General features: G+C 30.8%; 1 protein-coding gene across 1 annotated transcript in view; it reads right to left on the reverse strand.

The window, feature by feature from the left end:
* LOC117180726 (proline-rich protein 36-like) overlaps nucleotides 1–14,768 on the reverse strand; it is a 79,084-nt gene extending 64,316 nt beyond the window's left edge. The window contains exon 1 of the mRNA XM_033373214.1: nucleotides 14,544–14,768. Coding sequence (XP_033229105.1) covers nucleotides 14,544–14,768 — 225 coding nt within the window. The remainder of the gene's footprint in view (nucleotides 1–14,543) is intronic.
* Nucleotides 14,769–22,021: the final 7,253 nt, after the last annotated feature.

Below are 22,021 nucleotides of genomic sequence, written 5' to 3' on the forward strand. Positions count from 1 at the left end.
TCTGTCATGTCCAAATCTTTGAACACTGGTTTTTAACGGATCTGTACGTTTCGGCACTCGCAGAATCCGAAAATCATAACATTTTGTCGGTGTCTATCAGTCTGTCTGTCTGTATGTATGTATATATGCATGGTTACCTGAATAGCTAACTTTTTAAAGATTTGTTAATTCAAGTCAGCCTTTGATACATCTCTCAATGTTCCCAAAATAAAGGCTAATTTCTCTAAGCAGATATTTCCAACCAAAATTTTAAAATTTAGAGTATTTTCAAAATTAAATTTCTTTTTTCAAATTCAAAATTGTTTGTCAAAGTTTCTTATAAATGCGTAGAAGACTTGAATATCATGCAAATAACAATTTTAATTTCGATGAAAATTAGAAAACTTATATACTTTTGAAAATTTTGAAAATGTTCAGACAAATAAAAAATAAATATTTTTCTAAAATATTAGAAAATTTCATTTAAATTCATCACTAGATGTCAAATGTATTTAGAAACTATGTAAGTTAAATTTTCCGATTTGACGAAAATTCAAAAAGTTTGAGCTTTTTAAAAATTTTAATTAAATTTTTTATGAGTTTTAGAAATTGTTGTCAAATTTTCTGATACGCGTCTAAAAGAGTTGCAAATTTTCCTAATCACAGTTTAAATTCGATAAAACCTCAAAAAGGTATATGCTTTTCAATATTTTGATAATTTTCTAAAAAAGGAAGAAACAATTTTCATCATTTTCAAAAATATGCAATTTTTTATTTTTTAAGTGATTCATAAGTTTAAAACGTTATTTTTAGTAAATTTTAACAAGATTTATAAATTATCTTGATGCAGTTTTTCAAGTGGACACGAATTATCGAGCGTGAAGCGCAAGTTTCGTAATGAGAATGTAATCGTCAAAGCCGTAGGTGCTTTGAGAACATTTTTCAAAATCTAATAAAAAAAATTTAGTTACAATTTATGGTTGTAATTCCTCAGTAGTTTGAATCACAGTTTTCGATTTAAGTTACAATATTTACACCATTTAAAAAATGTTAGTGACAGTGTACGCATTAAACGTATAAAAACAGAATTCACGGAATGGAAGGAATTTACGAAATTTATGGAATTCTGGGAATTCATGGAATTTACAGAATTCATGAAATTATTTAAACTGAAGGAATTCTCAGAATTCACGCAATTTTTGAAATTTTCGAAATTTCTGGAACTTACAGAATTAATCTTGGAATTGAAGAAATTCAAGGACCTTATGGATTTCACGGAATTCACTGGATTTTTGGTTTTTACGGAATTCTCGTGATTTTCGGAATTCATGAAATTCATCGAATCCTCGGAATTTATGTAATTAATAGAATTCCTTAAATTCCGCTTATTTCATTCATTCCTCAAATTCCATAAATTCCATGGATTCCGTAAATCCATGGAACTCATGAAATTAAAGGAATTCATGGAATTTATGGAATTCTCGGATTTATGGAATTTAAGTAATTCATAGAATCCTAAGAATTCACTTAAGTCACGAAATTCATTGGATTTCCGGAATTCATCAAATTTACGGAATTCACGGACTTTTTGGAATACACGGAACTCACGGGGTTCATAAAATTAATGAAATTCATGGAAATTCCAGGAATTCACGATCGGAATTCATGGAATTCATAGAATTCATGAAATTATTGAAATTGAAGGAATTTTCAGGATTCACGCAATTTTTGAAATTTTGGGAATTCATCGAATTTACAGAAATCATGGAATTTACAGAATTCATAAAATTAAAGGAATTCTTGGAATCGAAGAAATTCATGGACTTTGCGTAAATCACGGAAACCACTGGATTTGTGGTTGTTATGAAATTCATAGAATTTACGTAATTATCGGAATTCATGGAATTTATGAAACCCCCGGAATTTATGTAATTCACAGAATTTCTTAAATTTTGTGGATTCCTTAAATCCCGAGACTTCTTTAAATCTTAAGATTTCCAAGAATTTCGAGAATTCCGTAAATTAAATAAATTCCGCTTATTTCATTCATTCGTTAAATTCCATGAATTGCGTCAATTCCAATCATCCCGTGACTTCCATTAATTCCTCGAATTTCATGATTTCCGTGAATTCCATAAACTTCATGAATTCCATGAGTTTTGTCATGTCTACGAATTTAGTGAATTTTTTTATGTTCAATATATTCCTTGAATTATGTGAATTCTGTGGATTCTGTAAATTCCTGGTTTTCCGCGAGTGACTTGATTTTCATGAATTACTTGATTTCCGTGAATTACTTGATTTCCGTGAATTCCGTGAACGCAATGCATTAAGTGCTACCTTTAATTAAAAAAAAGTGATTCTGTGAATTCTATGAATTCTCTGAATTTCTTTAAATTCCGTAAATTCTATGATTTCCCTAAATTATTCAAGTTCCTTTAATTCTTTCATTCCCGTAAACTCAATGAGCTCAATAAATTGCGTGAATTTCATGTATTTGATTCATTCTTTGAATTCCTTGCATTGCTGGAATTCCATGAATTTCGTGAATTCCACGAATTCCATTGAATCCGTGAATTCCGGGAATTTTTAATTTTTCACTTCAACAGGTGTCGAGATATCCAGCTTTAAGGATGATGCAGAAGAGCTAATGTCTACTGGACTTTTATTGTAAAATTCCAATACATGTAAGGTACCATACCAAAGTTAACACTTGAAAACAACAACCTTTTCTATTCTAGTGTTACCTTACGTTTCGAAAATAAACTTCCAATATCTATCGTGAAAGCTTTTAATGACGGAAATCGGATTCTGGCTCGAAGGGCTGATAGAACCTGATACCGTTGTTCTCCTGATCCCTTGATATGATAATCTGGTTGATGTGAAACATTTTTACTTGAACTCTTTCGCAATCTTGATATTCACGAAAGTCATCGATTTCAGGGATCTGCAGAAATGGGTAGAAAATGAGTGTTGTGGTCCTTTTCGATGAACCATTCCAATGATGAATCCCGATTTTACCGACACCTTAAAATACCTTCCTTCAGAAACAGTAGCTATATAAAGAAATTTTCCGCCGCTAATCTCAAAATAATAAAGGTTTAGTTGAAAGGGCTGAGGATGAACTGAAACACCATTTTTGGATAATTCTGGTTAAAAAAAAACAAAGCTAATGAGAAAATAAAAGATCTGTAAAAACTAGCGGGGGATGACCTTTGAAATGGAAACAAAGATTTCAGGTTTTAACCTATTTCCAAAAAATTGTTTTTGAATAATGAACTTGAAAAAAATTAATACTTCAAAATTGTAATACTTGAAACTTTTTTTCATTTGATCATTTAGAATCCGAACTGCAAATTAAAATATTATTAGACGTATAAAAAGTTTCCATCTTTCACCTGAATGTTAAAGCTCGATCGACTTAAAAAGCATCTTCCTATGAAGTATCTCCTGTTTCGCAACTTAATTTTGTCCAAAATGTTAACTTTTTTATATTATGTTCAAAACTTTATATTAGATTTTTCTTTACTTGTTTTTACAATTTTTTATTTTTTATCTTTTTTATACTACCAAAATAATATCTGCTCGAAATATTTCGTAACAAATTTTTAGATCCGTTTCAGGTAAGTAAATGTTGTCTACTGATTTTGTTTATACCTTGGGTCGTTTTTCCAAAAAATTTAATATTTTCATTTTCAATCTTATTTTTTACTTCAAAAAGGAAAAAAATACGCGCCCTATCAAAAAATTGTTTATAAGATATTTGTAGCCCTTTTTTGAATGAACCACTTTGGTTACACCATTTTTTTCACAGTTTGTGTTGTTTGTCCAAAAATTTAACTTTTTAATTTTTAGTTTTGCTTCTTACGATTAATATAAAAGCCATGCATCCTGTCAAAAAACAATTTATAACAAATTGGTAGTTCTCTTTTGGTGGAACACCTTTCGTCTCGTTTTTTTCGCAGCTTGTGTCATTTGTCTAGAAATTTTATTTTTTTATTTTCAATTGTGTTTTTTAAAAAAATAAAAAAATACTCATCCTATAAAGCAGTTATTCTTAAAAAACTTGTAAATACTTTCTAGGTGCATAATGATTTCTTGATTCATTTTATTTTTGTATCTTTTATAGTTTCACCGCAAAATGGAATTATTGATTTCGTAATGCTTTTCTTCTCTTGACATTTTTCATATCGTAATCAATCTTTAAAAAATCCCTCCTTACTTTCAATAAAAATAATAACAAGAAAAAAGGGTCCGTTCAAGTGTGTCTCAAGTCTATTAATTGACTATAAAACAATGAGACTTTTTTTTTGTAACTATTACCAGTTTTCAATTAACAAATTTAAGGTTTTCAAGTTTAAATCTGTAAAACTATTAAATTCGAAAATACTAAGAATTTTCTTGTAAAAAAAAAATGATTGTTTTATGTTCAACAATGAAACTATAGTTCAGTTTTAAGAATCATTAATAAATTAATTTTAAAGATGATCAACAAGGAGTGTTTTGACCTTTTATTTTAACGTCCATCAAAGCCAAAAAAAATTAACAATGAAAGATTCAACAATGTTCATAATTAATATGAAATAAATAATATTTCTGATAAATCTGGGTAAAAGATAATAATATTAAGGATTTTTAATCTTTTAAGTTTAAAATAATTTGCGAAAATATTAAAATTCACTGCTTTTAGATGTAAATCCCAATTAAATGATCCATATAATAGTTTGTGTAATTTTCTAATATCCGAAAAGAAAACAGTATAAATATTATCATATTTATTTCATTATATTACTTAATATAATATATATAATATGATAATTTTTATTTATTACTTGTAATTCATTTCGGATTTTTAAATATTTCAATAAACAAATTATTTGTTTTAACGACGACAATGTGTTTCCTTATTTATTATTAAATTTATTATTATTTATTGTCATTATATGTTATTTAACGTTCAAAAAATGAACCTTGTTAACCATTATTTTTAAAATTGCGGAAAATATGTTAATCTCAATTATAACTAATTTTGGAAAAAACTCGAGGTGAACTTTAACAAAAATATTTCGGTTTTTCTTAATTTATCAATAACTATTTAGAGTTTAATGTTTTTCTTTTTCTCTTTGGGTAAAAGTTGCAATTCTCATTTAACTCTAATGATGTAGCGCTTATATTTTGTTCATTAAAAGATTTTCTGCAAATCTCATTGGCACGTTTTTATGTAAAAAATTTTATTCATGAAAACCTATTGTTTACAAAAAAAAAACGATTTTATGGTCCCCAAATAAAAGTTTTGTAATAAAAACGTACTAACAAGATTTGCAGAGAATCTTTTATGGGAGAAAAAAAGAACCTGAAAACTATATTTAAATAAACAATGGAAATTGTGAAATATTTATTTGATAAAGTTTGCTTCGAAGTAATTTACAAAACTAGTTATAATTAACATTAAAATATTTCGATCAATTTTCTATATAATTGTTTACCACTTTTATTTTTTAGCTTGAAATAACTTTAGTGTATGTTGAATTAAAAATACTAGTATAATGAAAATGAATAAATATGATGAAAAGCAAATTTTAAACGAATTCATTCAAATTAATTTAACTGGTTTGCAATGTATAATTTTAGTCAATTTTTTTAACTTGAAAACTGTTTAAGCTAAAAAATTTTAAAATATAGAAAAATATAAAAAATTGTCCTATATTTTTCCAGAAAATAACTAAATTTTCCCAGCAATCTAGAGAAAATTTTTTGGTTCTCTCAAAACATTTTCGAATGCATAAAAAGCTTTTTATTCATAAAATTGTAAAAAAATGTGCATTTTTCTAAAAAAATTTATAACTTTGAAATTAATAATGTCTTGGAATCTTTTCAGATATCTAAACGTTCTAACTAAATTTAAAACAAATTCAAAACAATAATACAATTTTGGAATTAAACTGCAAACGATCAGAGATATATGAAAAATAAAAAATATACAGTAATTTGCAACAAGTAGTTTTGTTCAAAATTCATAGTTTGGTGCTGAAAAGTCTACTAAAATCGTTTTTCGATTGAAACTATTTTTTCTGAAAATTTGTTTTTCGAACTTAAAAATTGACCTGTTTGAGTAGAATATTCATTTTACTTGGACAAAAATGCAACTCTGAGCTGGAAAAAGATCTGGAATCTTGTTTGGCAGAAAATTGAACAATCTTTTTGAAAATTAATACTTTTTGTTTAAATTTAATATTTCATTGTTGAAAAGAGAACTGAAATCTTTTCTGGATGGAAGTTCACCTTTTTTGAAAAATTTTCGTTTTTTTTTAATTTAAAATTTAGCTATTTCAAGAGAAAATTGATGTTTATTGGATAAAAATAGAAATGTTTGGATGACAATTAAGCTATTTCGTTTAAATTACATACTTTTTGTTCAAAATTCCAATAACTTTTTTAAAATTCAACTATTTTGCAGTAAATTCACTTACTGTTTTAAATTTATATTTTTATGTTCAAAAAGAACTGAATCTTTTCTGGAACAAAGTTCAACTTAAAAGAAATTGGTCCTTTTAAATTTTGAATTTAATACTTGTTGTGGTATAAATTAATTTTTCGTTAACAAAAATTTATATTTTAATCTTGAAGAGGCAACTGGAATCTTTTTTGGATGAGAATTCAACAATAATTTTATATTTTTTGTTTCAATAAAAATTCATCTGGTTTAAAAGAAATTTAATTCATTTTGGAGGTAAATGCAACTTTTTAGTAGAGCATTCAACCATTTAGATAGAAATTCATTTTTGTTATTAAAAATTCCTTTTTGTGCATTATAAATTCAATTTTTATCGTTGTCACTTACTTCTTGTTCCAAAATTCATATTTTGATCGTGAGAAGTCCATTGAAATCTTTTTTAACAGGAAATTCAACTAGTTTTACATTTATCTTTTTGGTTTAAAAATTCATCTGTTTTAGTATAAATATCATTTTTGAAATTAAAAAGCAACTTTTTAATTGGAAATTATTCTTTTTGTTTGATGATTGAAATATTTTGTTTGAAGGATTCTGTGAATTCACTTCGTAGAAAATACATTTTTGGGTTCAAAACGAATTAATAAATTTGAAAGTTTTAAATTTTTATCCGAAATATTGCTTTATTTCGTTTAAAAAAGATTCCATGTTAAAAATATTATAAGATTGAAATGCTGTGGTATTTGAACATTATTGATCAAGGAAAATGAAAAAGTAGTCAAGAAAAAATGAGGAAATTTTGCAAATGAACTAGTCTGAAAAGATTAAAAAAGGACTTTTCCTTGTATCCGTGTGAAGAAAAATTTCTGGGAAAAATTGAAAGATTTTAAGATATTTAAAAAAAATTAAATGGTATATAAAAATTTCTAGTCAAATTTGAGTCAGTTGAAAATATATTTGAAAATTGAAGACGTTTTAAATAGATTAGAAATAATAAATATCTTTTAAAAAGACTCTCAATTTTAATAATATTTTTTAAATTACTATAAAATAAAAAAATGTTGAAAATAATTTTAGTAATATATAGGTATAATAATTATATTTATTATATAATAAATCAACCAATTAGCAAAAAAATCCGAAAATATAAGATAACTAATTATAAATTGACCGAATTATAAAATGAATGAGTTTTCGTATTACCAAAAATATTGCTATTACTGAAATTTACAATTGGAAAGTCTTGGACTTCAGATTCCATTTTAACTTTAATATAATAATTAGCAATAGTTTTAGCATGTTAGTAAATACTTTTGCAGTTCAATTCAGCATATAAAAAATTCTTACTTATAATGATTTATAGATTGATGAAAAAAGATATCGTCGAGGACCCTTAGAGTTTTGTAGATTGTACAGTTATTTTTAATGTGCAGAATTCCGAAAAATTAAATCAAAAAATGAAACGAACAATTTGAACAAACACCATAAAATGTTCCTATTAGAACTTGAAAAAAGGGTGAAATTTCTGAAAAATAAAATAAAATATGTCTTTTTTAAAAAAATAAATAAGAGGAAAGGAAAATGAAAAGGAAACCAACCAAATCATCTTTCTTCTCTTTTTATTTCTTTCATTTATTTTTGATTATTATCAAATCACATTTAAAAATGTGATGTAAGAAATAAGTACCAACCTTGCGGAATCGTGGATTCGTTGCCGTTTCGGTCTGCTCGAGTTTTTAAAAAAATTTTTTGTCATTGATGAGGGTGCTTTATGAGTGCCGAAACGCTGGTAATTGTTTTTTACAAAGAACCCCGCACTAAATGTATGGGAAAATGGCTTTCGGTGGATTTAGCTGAAACTTTGTAATTTTGTAAGGTTATAAGTGCCGGATGAAATATCCGTAAAAAAATCCAAAAAAATGGACAGTTTTAGCGCTATGCGGCGCTAAGCGCTCAAGATCAGCGAATAAAACGAATTACAACAGACTTTGTTACAAAAGCGATGTCAACATAGAAATCACGGTTCAGATCGTGGTCTGTCATATTTTCGCGTACACCCTTGACTCATATAGCGCGCTTCTCAAAAAGATCAAACGCTAAGCGCCCAAGATTTTAACTGGACTAATTCATCACTTTTTTGAAGGCAGAAATGGTACCCAAAGTAACATTAGTAACTAGTGCGCACATTTCGATAATAACAGTGTACCCTTCGCAAGAGGGCCGAATGCTAAGCACCTATGATCAGCAAATAGAACCAATCCCAGTAGCTTTTGCGAAATATTAAACTATTTTTGGCTCTTGATTCGGTTTCGCTTGATCAGCTCTATCAGCAGCGTCTAGAATCCTTTGTGGCAAGGAAGTTTGAGGATACTTTACGTGTTGCTGGTGACGTGCATAACCCAGGAACCATCAAACGCTTGCAATATGTGCGCAAGTGCCAAGAGTTCTGGCCCCTGACTTGCATGTGCAGTAATAACCGAGAAGCGTTTCGTTATTGTCTGGTCCTATGTCATCGATCTCATTGAACGCTATCGAGAGCTGGTACCTTGTCGCATTTCGGAAACGAGAAAATACTCGTACTCTGATCAACCCACGTTCATTAAGTCGCGTATCTAGTTGAAACTCCTCATCTTCTTCTCGTTGCATCTTGTCTTGCACGTAAGATGGGGAAGGTTCTACTTGATACACGCCAATTGTTATGTCGCGTATTTCTTCCAATGTAAGGCGAGGAAATTGTGGTACTTGAAGTTCATGCAGGCGATTCCAATTTACATTTCCGTAATGCATATTGTTCTCTTCTGCGCGCGCTTGCACGATATTTGGCTCACGAGCTCTCACTGTATATTCTCTTGCAAGCTCTGCTGTAGCGCCTTGCATCTCGATAACAGGATGGTATCGATTAATTATAGCACCAGCAATACGAAAGAAGTCCCTTAGATTGTGTACATAAGCCATCGGAATGGTTTTCTTGAAGAACTTGAAAATGGACTTTATCTGGCCATTTCTACATTCCACTATCCATCTAGATTTCGTTATTAGCCGAGCTTCGTTTGCTTCTTCTGTTACCAATTGACTCTGTCCTTGTTGGAGAAATGGTGGTATCTTGGACACAATTCCTAAGCGTTCTAAAAGTGGTTGGGCATCTCTATAGCCACGGTCCTTTATAAAAATATCACCAATGTCGAAAAATTCTTTCATACCTTCCACATCTCTTTCAAATTCGTTAATAAGCATTTGTGCGTCATTGTTTCGCGAGTCAGAAAAATATGGTCCTTGTATTTCAAGTATGTATCCGTCCGGAGCAACAATAGGAGCAGGTTTTACCAAGTGACGTCCTTTATGTTTGCAGAATGACTGTCGAAGTATGCGAAAGTTACTGCTCTTCTGCATGTAAGCATAAGTTCCACCGATGATAGCAATAGCTCTAGGAATTTCTGGTTGTGGATTATAAAGTTCATGGCGAATGATGTGACGTGTCTTTCAATGAATTCCTCTCTGCCTATCGCATTAAATCCAATGTTAACAGGCACAAATCGCTGCATTAAAAACTCTCGTACAGTAGAAATGGCCCTGCTTGTAGATTGCAGGCTCGAATAATGAAAAATCACCTTCAGAAATTCATCAGAAAGAACTTGACGCATTTTTGCAAAGGAAAGTCAGCAGATCTTTTTTCCTCACGTATCTGGCACCATGTCCATGTAACTGCGGAATAGGATCACAAAATGCATACAATTCTCTAAATTGCTCCTTTGTTACAGGAGCAATAGCTTCAAACTCTTCATCAGTGAAACTATCCTCATTATTAAACGCCGCCGCCGCATGAACATTTGCTTCGTTACGAAGTTACTACAAAAACAGTAGTAACTGCTGTTCCGGGATCTTATACGGTCTATTAATCATTTGTAGTCCAGGAAGCGAGGGGCCTAAGATGAAACCATGTTCATCCAAATGATTTAAGCATGCTCTTGTTTCTTCTGGAATGAAAATGTCCATGACAATAAAAGCGTTAACTTTACATTCAATTGAAAGTCTTAGCGTATTAACATCAGCATTACAAAACATGCACGTTTTCCTGCCTGTTTGTGTAAGAACATTCAGTCTTAAACAGCCTGGGTCACGTTGGAGCTACTCTTTCTTTTCGCGAATCGATTAATTGCAATTGAGACATAACCTACTCTCATCGGCGACTTCAAGTGGTGGTCTTCGAAGTTGAAGGCGTCTAAAAGTGTTTTGCCTACCATAAGCCCTACCATAAGAGAAACAAGCTCTTATGGTCTTGAAAGGCAGAAGAATGTATTAATAAAACGAAATAAAAAGTCAGAAACAACAAAATAAAACAAATAAACACAGGGAACTAAACACAAAAAGGGAATAAGAAATACAACACAATTAATACAGAAGGGAACAGATAGGAATTTTTTTTCCTAAGCTTATCAATAAAATTACTATCCGCTCTCGAGAAGTCCCTCATTCTGAAGTCGTTCGCTTTTTGCTTTAAAAAGTGACAGTCGTTTATCATGTAGCATTCACTCATTATTTCCATCGACGACGGTATGTTTGTCTGTCATTTATTTTGTAAAAGGCCTTTAAAAAAGTAATTTTTTAGTCAAGTTAAAATCTTCTGCGCTTAGCGTTTGCCCCTTCTGAGAAGCGCGCTATATGAGTTAACTGTGTTGACTCATATTGTCATTGGTTTGGCTAAACATGTTCCTGACCACTTCTTGATGCGTGTTTCGTATACAGACATCGTTTGTGTCGCTAAAGCTACTAGGATTAGTTCTATTCGCTGATCATGGGCGCTTAGCGTTCGGCCCTCTGGCGAAGAATATACAGTTATTATCGATGTGCGCACTAGTTACTAATGTTACTTTGGATACCGTTTCTGACTTTGAAAAAGTAATTACCTAGTCAAGTTCAAATCTTGGGCGCTTAGCGTTTGATCGTTTGAGAAGCGCGCAATATAACTCATTGGTTTGGCTAAACATATAACTGACTACTTTCTGATGCGTGATTCTTATAGTGACATCGCTTTTGTCGCTAAAGTTACTAGGATTGGTTTTATTCGCTGATCTTGAGCACTTAGCGTTCAACCCTCTTGCGAAGTGTAGAATGTTATCATCGGTATGTGCGCACTAGTTACTAATGTTACTTTGGGTACCATTTTTGCCTTTAAAGAAGTGATTAATTAGTCAACTTAAAATCTCGGGCGCTTAGCGTTTGATCGTTTTGAAAAGCGCGCTATATGAGTCAACGGTGTAGGCGAAAATATGACATACCACGATCTGAACCGTGATTTTTATGTTGAAATCGCTTTTGTAACAAAATCTGTTGTAATTCGTTTTATTTACTGATCTTGAGCGCTTAGCGCCACATAGCGCTAAAACTGTCCATTTTTTTGATTTTTTTACGGATATTTCATCCGGCACTTATAACCTCAAAAATCACAAAGTTTCAGCTAAATCCACCGAAAGCCATTTTCCCATACATTTAGTGTGAGGTCCTTTATTGTTGTGATTTGATCCTAATGAAAATAAAAAAGATGAAAGAAATAAGAGGAGAAAAAAAGGAATTTCATTGGTAGCCTTTTTATTTTTATTTATTTTGTTGTTGTATTTTTGGCAAAAACAAATACATTTTTTTCTTTTTTAGAAAAATTTTCAACTTACTTCAAATTGCAATTTAAAGGTTTTGTGGCGAGTATTCAAATTTGGTCGATTGATTCTTTGTTTTAATTTCAGGAATTTTGCTGATTAACTTGAATTGACAAACATAAATGTCGTAAAGACTTCGCCAAACTTTGTGTCCGCTGGGAAGTCAACCTGTAATTAATTGCAGATGTAATCTACTTCAGACTCCACTTATTCACAAACAGCGTAAAGTTTCGAAAACGAAACGTCGCACCAGCGCCTTGGCAGCAGCAGCGCCATGTTAGTGCCACCTTTTTTAAATCACATTTTGTTGGCTCGGAAATTCTTTGAAATTACATTACACATTTTTGTTTTAAAAAATATTAATATTTATATTGTTTTAAAATTTATGATACGTAAAATAAAATAGCTCTATTTGCTTCAACAATTTGAAAGTAAATTTTTCAATTCAGAAATTGTTTGTTACTTTTTTTCTTCTTATTAATTGTGCAATTACAGTTACAATAGTTGTTGATCAGGATAATAATATGAGAACAGGTATTAGAAAATTTGTTATTTAATAACCAGTGGGCACAAAATTTGACGACGTCTTTACGACATCGTTACGGGATCTTTACGACAACTTTACGACATGGGCATATGATGTTATAAAGTTGTCGTGAAGGTGTCGTAACGATGTCGTCAATTCGTCGCCAAATTTTGTGCCCACTGGGTGATCTAAGAAATTTTTTTTAGCTTTCGAGCTTTCGCTCCATGACATTGGGCCTCGTCAGGATGTTTGACGATCCATTACACTAAAATAAATAAAAATACAGAAGGTTTTTCAAAAATGCCTCACTTTCTTAACTTAGATAAATTGTTAGAAAATAAATTGCATAAACCGACAATGGCTTACCATACATAATGCAGTTTTTCGTTAAAGATTTCTATGACATATATTCGAATTCAGGTGATAGATTAAAGAACAAAAAATAATAAACATCATTGAAAACGTGTGGGTATTATAATCCTCTGCATGATTTTCACGAAGTAGAGATTAAATTATACCAAACATCTCGTTTCATAGTTTAAAAGTTTGTGGTTCTTCTCAACAAAATGAGGGAGAAACTGACACTTTTTAAAAATGGATTCTAATACATAGACTACGTAAATTGTGTATAGAAGTGTTATGAGTTAACATAGAAAGAACGGAGTAAAAGCAAAATGGCGTATAGAACGAAAGATGAAAAATTATTACAGTCCACAAATTTTTTGTGGACATAAATAAAAAATAGAAAAGAAAAATGAGAAGCCAAACATCCTAATCCCCTTTGAAACTTTCTGATTATCTGCGTGCAAAATATTACTTTGTTTGTTTTTGATTTGTTGAACTCTAATAGCAATGTGTTTCTAAATGAACTTTTGTGGTTGATGATTCAGAAAAAGGACATTGCTAACAATATTCAAGTTTCTTGTGAAAAATGAAAACCTAGTGGGCAAAAAATTTAGCGACGTCTCTACGAAATCGTTACATCTTCACAACAACTTTACGACATCCTATGGCCTATGGAACGACACGGACACAGGATGTCGTGAAAATGTCGTAAAGATGTTGTAACGATGTCGTAACGATGTCGTGAATAAGTCGCCGAATTTTGTGCCCACTGGGTATCAATGATCATCTGCGACTTTTCTAGAGGAACACATAATAAGGAATCGTCAAAAAACCGAAAATAAAAAGGGAAGACAAACTCTAATTTCCTGAAAGCAAAAACCTTTAAATCTTCCATAAAATAATCGAGTACAAGTTTTAATAATATCCCATCTATTGAAAATGGCCTGTTGAACTAATTCAAAGGGTATACTCAGGAACTTTGCAATAACATCCAAAGAAATCATTACAAAGTCATCTGGAACCGTTTTTTAAATTATAATTTTTTGAAATTTCCCGCTATCTTTTACATTATATTTAGAAGTTCTGATAGAGTCCTTTAGAATTAAATTGAGATTTTGTCATAGAAATGTATTGTTGGTATTAATAGTTAAAATAAATTATCTTAAGGGATAGACATTTTTGTAAATTTCTCTTAAACTATAACATCTGGCAAGAACTGTGTTTTCAGTATTGATATTAAAAAAAGAGGGGATATAGTTCGTGCCCTTGTCATTTTTCTTTCCTCTTTCTTATATTTGTCCAAAATTTTTTTTCAGATCACAATAGGAACCTTTTTTTTTGTTGTGGTCCAAATTTGGTCGTTGCCCAGTGGGCACAAAATTCAGCGACGTCTTCAAGACATTGTTACGACAAGATTAAGACATCCTGTGCCCATGTCGTTGATACAAACCGGGTGGTAGGTTTGACCCAATTTGATCTAAAGTATGGATGAGGGATCGTGGTGGATCTAGAATGCGTGACTCTGCTGGTGCTGAAGCGCTTCCCGGGCGTGGCGAGCCAGTCGTGCCCTCCAGGACAGAGGGTACTTTACCACGACTTCTCTGCTGTTGTGTGGCGAGCCGCCGAGTCCTCCTGGGCAAAGGCGATTGATCACGACCTCTCTGCTGTTGGGTGGTGAGCCGTTGAACTCTCCTGGGAAGAGGCTATGGACCACGACGTCCCTACCACGACTTCGGTCGCTGGCTGGAGCTAGGAACGGTGTCTGAACGGGCAGGCTTCGGTTGTTGACTTCGAGGAACTCGTCCAGTCGGTCCATCGATTGGGGTGGTTGCCGTCGGCTCATCGGCGGCTGCAGGCAAATGTTGGGAGCTCCTCTCACCGTCGTGAGGTACCTCCACGCTGGCTGGACCTACAACTGTAGGTCACGTCTATTCTCTCCACAAGGACGGTTGGCTGGAGGAACTATGGTAGAGCGTAAGAGCTCGTCCTAGTCAAGAATGATGACGTCATCATTTTTCTACAAACGGAGTCGCTTGCGGGGAGAGGGGAGGAACATCCGGTGGCTCGTCCTCGTCCAGGCGGTACAAATCAGCGGAAGAAGAGATCGAGGGTCGGACCTAACCAAGAAAAAGTAGAGGGATCGAGGCGGAGCTGCGAAAGCGTACCAAGCTCTGAAGATAATAAAGATGGCGGGGGGAACTGCAGAGAGTTTACCGTCCCTGAAAGAAGTAAAGATCTCGTGTCGAGGCTGCAGAGAGCTTACTGTACAAGAGAGAGAGAGAGAGGGGGGGGGTCACCAAAAGAGAGAAGATTCAGTGCGAATGAGTGCGGAGAATAGGAGTTTTCGAGAGCAAGGTAAAAGAGAGAGAGAGAGAGGCTAAAATTATGTTTGATTTCCTAAGCACTTTATTCTCAAAAAATGGTACAGGTACCGAAAGCGACCAGGGGACTAAGGTTACCCGACTGGAAGCCCGAATAGAAGTGCATGCCTTTGCTTGCACGCAACCGCTTTTATGTCCGTCGGCCGAGAGACGGGCCCGTCGGCGATTGGCACGATCCACTCGGCCACTCTCGTTGCTGATGAAGGGGCGTAGCGGCTGTCCCGTCTATTCCTACTCTATGCGGGATTGAGCGCGCAGCTCAATTTGAAACTAGCGACAATATGGCGCGTGGTACGAAAATTGAAAATAGTAAAATTACAATACAAATTATTAACGCCGAGTAAAACATAAAATAAGCAGGAAAAAAAACGTGTCACAAAATGAAAAATTAAAATTCATAAAATAAGAGAGAAGCTATAGGATAAAAATATCAAAAGTTACAATTCAAATTCATGAAATAAACATGTGAAATATCGCAGGGTAAAATTAAGGTACATAAAATATCATAAAATAAAACGAAAAACAAATACATAAAGAATAAAGTGTAAAATACCACAAAGAAAAACATATACGTAAAAAAATAAAATATCGCAAGAAACGTTAAAAGTACACGAGATACAATATACAAAATAGAAATATAAAACTAAATAAGGCATAAATATTATCATATCACTATCTGACCCTAATTTTGATAAAAGAAAATGAAAGAAACAGACGAAAGGGAACTGCGGTAATTCGTATACTTTACATTTGATTGCCACTGGCTGCTTTTCTGCGTGGAGGGAAGAGAGAGAGAGAAGAGAGAGAGAGAAAGCGAGTGATGACGCGGAGTGAGTCATGTCTGGCGCGTGATGGGGAAACCTTCCATCACAGCTTTGCCAGGTGTGACTTTATTACTCTCTTTCTTCCCTGCAAGCGTTTGCAACTCGGGGAGAAAGTGGCAAGGTCGTTGAATGGCCACTTGAAAGTGATTTAACCCGGAAGATTTTCCCAGGTCGAGTTTATGTTTAGTAAACACGACCGGGGAAGCATTCTGAGCAAATTAGTTTCCAGTGGTTGTCAATATGGGGACTATATCATCGTTTCGGTGTCTTTGCGATATCGTGAAGACATCGTCAGATCATACGACTTGTTAACGATATCGTAAAGACACCTTATCGACATGGACATAGTATACCATAAAGTTGTCCTAAAGATGTCGTAACGATGTCGTGAAGACATTGCCAAATTTCGTGCCCACTGGAGGGTTAAATCCTATTAAACTTTGTAGAAAGCACATTTTGTTAAATATGTTTTTGCATGCCACTTCCAAATCTGGCCTTGAAATTACTCCAGGCCCATGCGGTGAACACTAGCCTAGCAAGGGAGTTGTTCATCTCCGGAGAGTCGTGGGACCGGTACTTCTAGAGAAAAAGGTTTTCTCTAAGTACTTAAGGCTGTTGCTCTTGGTGGTTCAGAACCCACCTTAAACTGTAGGTCCCCCTTCCACCGCCAAGTAAGTGTGTGGAGGGTGTGTAAAGGAATAGAGAAGGTGTAAGAAAAATGTAAACCCTTAGGGGACACATTAGAAGCTTTCATTCCATTCCATCGCCAAACTTTGTGCCCACTGGGCGGATTCTTGTTCTTTTTAACAGGAGTTTGCATTAATATATTCTACATCAGATATTTTGTTAGCAGAATTGGTATGTTTTACAATATGAAAAATTTCTTTGAAATCTCTTTTTTTACTGCTTTTCGCATACCTAAGAATTTTAGTTTTTGAAAAATCAAGAAATTTGTAACTCTGCGATAAAAATTGGGTAATCGAGTGTAGCAGCCTCCAAGTTTATCTTATGTCAAATCTTGAAAACAGGCACCAATCGTACTTTGAATAATATACAGTTTATTATCTGTTAGTACTTCTAGCCACAGCGCCTGCACATTTGTATTTGATTTAGAGATATAAAAGATAAGACTCGGTTTTGAGCCTGTTCGGGATACTTGAAATTTATTTTTTACTTTATAACTTTTATTACCTTGTTTTCACACTTAATGTTCTCTTTTATATATAAGTATGTCAGGAAAGTAAACTTAACTGCTTAAATTAGTCTTACAAATATGTGTAATAATTCCTAATTTCGAAAGAGATAACGGGTACATAATGAGATATTTTGTGGAATATTAATTAATTGTACACTGAAATTCGCTCAACGTTGTGTCATTTATCAGAAGAAAATGAATATAATTTTTGGTTTTCTGCTCCTCAGCTTTGCAGTTTTTCTCAACTTTGGTGGTAAGTCGAACAATATCGATAAATTCTTAGCATTGTGCATTTTATTTTTTAACAGTTTAATTCCAAAATAAATAAGTAAATAATCATCTGTTTACTTTATAACACTGAAGAACATGAAACAATAATTTGAGGGTGGCCGCTGGACCAGGAAATCGGGAAATGACCGGGAATTTCATGATATCGGGAAAACCGAGAAATGACCGTGAATTTATTTTTTGATTGGGGATTTAAAAAAAAACTTCTAACTTAGTTTTTAACCGTTTTTTTTTAAAACTTAATTTAATTTTGATCTTTTTGAATGATGATATCATTCAGTTTAATCTATAAACGTATATTTCAATCTAAAGATTTTAAAATGCAGTTTAAAATGAAGTTTTTTCAACTGTAAATATAGATTAGTTAATGGTTTTTTAAATTGAATTTCACTTCAAGATTTAAAAAGTAAATAATAATTGATTTTACACGACGATTCGGAATCAGTTCCATTTTTATACCATTCAATTTGAAATGTTTCTATTAAGAAATGAGCAGTTACTTAATATTTATAAATATGCGGCTGGTAATTTAAAATCGATAATTATAAATTAAAAATTGAAAAATTCGAGTAAGTTAAAGGGATATATATATATATAGAAGATTTGAAAGAATTCAAAATTAATTTAAAATTGGCAATGATAACAGAAAATTGTAACGAACTGGTTACGTATTCTGACAAAATCCGACTATTATTACCCATAATTCAGTGCAAATAGGCCGCGGCCTAATTTAAAATCAAATACAAATTTTAGAAAATTTTGAATAATCTTCAAAAATATTTATAACGATTTACAAAATTTTTAAAAATGAATGTGGAAAATTTCCTAATTTGTCAAAATTAAACAAGAAAAATTAATTTGAAAAAATATAACATAGCATGCAGATGTTTCAATTTTAAAATAAAATTTCGATGATTCAAATTTTAAATGAATTCTGAGCCGGAACAGGGAATTTTGTTACAGAATAAATTTTAATTCTAAGCTGAAACCAAATATTTTCGAACCAAATTAAAATTATGAATTGGAACAGGGGATTTTACAGAAAAATTTTAATTCTTAGTTGAAACAGAGAATTTTCTAAAAGTATTAAAATTTCGGATTTGAAAAAGAATTTTTCAATTACTACCCAATTTTGAGGAACAGGAAATATTTTTAAAGAATAAATTCTAATTCAAAGCTGAAACCGAATATTTTTGAAAAAAATTAAAATTATTTATTAGAACAGGCACTTTTTCAGAAAAATTCTAATTCTTAGTTGAAACGGAGAATTTTCTAAAAGTACTAAAATTCCAGATTTGAATAAGAAATTTTTAATTTCTAACCTATTTTGAGGAACAGGAAAAATTTTTAAAGATTGAATTCTAAGTTGAAACCGAATATATTTGGAAAAAATTAAAATTATGAATTATAACAGGGAATTGTACAGAAAAATTCTAATTTTTAGTTGAAACGGATAATTTTCTAAAAGTATTAAAATTCCAGATTTGAATAAGGAATTTTTCATTTCTAACCAATTTTGAGGAAAAGGGAACTTTTTTAAAGAATGAATTCTAATTTTAAACTGAAACCGAATATTTGAAAACAAATTATAAATTAGAACAGGGAATTTTGCAGAAAAAATTTAATTCTTAGTTGAACCGGAGAATTTTCTAAAAGCATTAAAATTCCAGATTTGAATCAGGAATTTTCAATTTCTAACCAATTTTGAGAAAAAGAGAGTTTCTTAAAATAATCAATTCTAATTTTCAACTGAAACGAAATATTTTCGAAACAACCTAAAATTATGAATATAGAAAAATTCTAATTCTTAGTTGCAATGGAGAATTTACGAAAAGTATTAAAATTCCGGATTTTTACAAGGAATTTTCAATCTCTAACCAATTTTGAGGGTAGAGGAATTTTTTTAAAGAATAAATTCTAATTCTAAGTTGAAACCGAATATAGTCGAAAAAAATGAAAATTATAAATTAGAACAGGAAATTTCACAGAAAAATGCGAATTGTTAGTTAAAACGAAGAATTTTCTAAAAGTATTAAAATTCCAGATTTGCACAAGGAATTTCTAATTTCTAACCAATTTTGAGGAAAAGGAAATTAAAAAAAAAACTGAATTCTAATTCTAAGTTTAAACGAAATATTTTCGAAAAAACATAAAATTGTGAATTGGAACGTCGAATTTTACAGAAAAATTCTAATTCTTAGTTGAAACGGAGAATTTACAAAAAGTATTAAAATTCTGGAATTGAGCAAGGAATTATCAATTTCTAACCAAATTGGGGAAGGGGGAATTTTTTTAAAGAATTTTAATTCTAAGTTGAATAGGAATAATTCCAAGCAAAAATAAAATTACGAATTTGAACAGGGGATTTTACAAAATAATTCTAATTCTCAGTTGAAACGGAGAATTTTCGCAAAGTTTCAAAATTCCGGCTTTGAACAAGGAATTTTCAGCTTCTAACGAATTTTGAGGAAGAGGGAATTTTTTAAAATAATTAATTCTAATTTTAAGTTGAAACAAAATATTTTTAAAAAAAATTAAAATTACGAATAGGAAAAGGGGATTTAAAAATATATATAACTCTTAGTTTAAATGGAAAATTTTCGAAAAAAATTAAAATTCTGGTTTTGAACAGGGATTTTTCTAAAACAATTCTATTTCTGAGTGAAAATGAAGAATTTTTTTAAGGAATAAAAATTATGGATTTGAACAGGGAATTTTACATTTGTGGATTTACATTTTTGAAAATGCATTTAATTTTAAATTGTTAGTAGCTTCCATTTTATAAGTATAAATTATTGAGCATTTGTATAATAAAATTGTCGAATGTTACAAATTTTAAACCATAAACAAAAAATTAAATAATTTAAATTAAAACTCTTGAATTTAAAACTTTTAAAATAAACTAAAAAAATTAATTATATTATTTTAAGTAATTTAAAGCTAGAAGCATTAAAAATCGAACAATTAAAGTTTCCTTTAATTTAAAATTTCTTCAATTGAAAGTTACAATAATTTTATTTTTAATAGTATAAGCATCCTTGAAAAGCTTCAAAAATTTATTTCAAAATCTCGAGATATCTAGAAGCCTTTTCAAAATTGTAGAAGGCTTCAAAAGAATAAAAACATTTTCTTAAGATACCTAGGAAAAGTGAGAAGAATTATTCATTTGAAGAATTATTTTAACAGAATATTTAAAAATATTTTTAGCTAATTGCAATATTCTGAAAAAAACCCTAGAAAATATAAAGGATTTTTTTTAATTTGCAAAATTTAAAAAAATTGTAGGACAAATTTAAATTATTTAGTTTTAGTTTTCATTTTTCTTTCATTTTCATTTTAGAAGTTCTAAAACAAAAATTGCACTCAATTCGTTTAAATTAGTATAGGAATAAATTAATAAATATCTCTCAAATTAAAAATAATTTTTTCTACAAATAATAAGTGTTCCGTTTTTATTTACACATTAAAATTCTACAATTTTAATTACAAATTAAATATGTTTTAAATAGAAAAATTAACATTTTAACGTTCAATGCTTAAAAGCTCTTGTAAATTGTAACGATTCAAAGGTTTCTATTTCAAACCATTCAGTTTCTAGTTTTGAATATTTCACTTCAATTTACTCATCTCAAATGAACAAATATTTCTAAATATTAAGTAATTATTCTTTTTCTTAACTAAAACAATTATAATTCAATGGGTTGAAAATTGAATGTATTATACTGAAACAATATTTTTAATTTAATGAAAGCCTTATTTTATGAATACATTATTATCAAGTTTATTTTAAAGATGAAAATAGTTTATAAAGTTTCAATCACACATTTACATTTTTTTAAAGGCTAAGACTTTCAAATAGAAATTTAAAATCTGTAAATCATTTAAATTTGAACGGACTTAGAATCTTTATGTGAAATTAAATATTGTTCAATTTTTATACTTAAAGTACAGATCCATTAAAAAAACATTTGTTTCTTTTTACAGTTGATAAAACAAAACTGTTTTTATCCGAAAATTTTCACTTCAAACGCTTTTAATTTTTAATTGTTTAATTATTTAATACTGCACTTTAAAATTCTTTAAATTAAAAATGTACGCTCAAAAATAAAAATCTAAAATTGAAAAGTTTTGAAGTAGAATATTTTCGAATTACGCATTGTAAACCGGTTTTTTTCGGTCTGAGAAAATTCCCCGTAATTTTATGATTTTCACGGTTCCCCAGTCCAGCGGACACCCTGTTTTTAAAAGTTTTATTTAGTGTACGAGGGCAAATTTGGTCGTCTTGATATTGAGGTAAAATGTGAAAACGTTGTATTTTTTATTTTATACTTAATTGGAAGAGGGATGTGGTTTTATTTCAAACTTTTTATCGATGTAAGTT

The sequence above is a fragment of the Belonocnema kinseyi genome, chromosome 9, assembly GCF_010883055.1.
Source record: "Belonocnema kinseyi isolate 2016_QV_RU_SX_M_011 chromosome 9, B_treatae_v1, whole genome shotgun sequence".
NCBI classification, from domain to species: Eukaryota; Metazoa; Arthropoda; class Insecta; order Hymenoptera; family Cynipidae; genus Belonocnema; species Belonocnema kinseyi.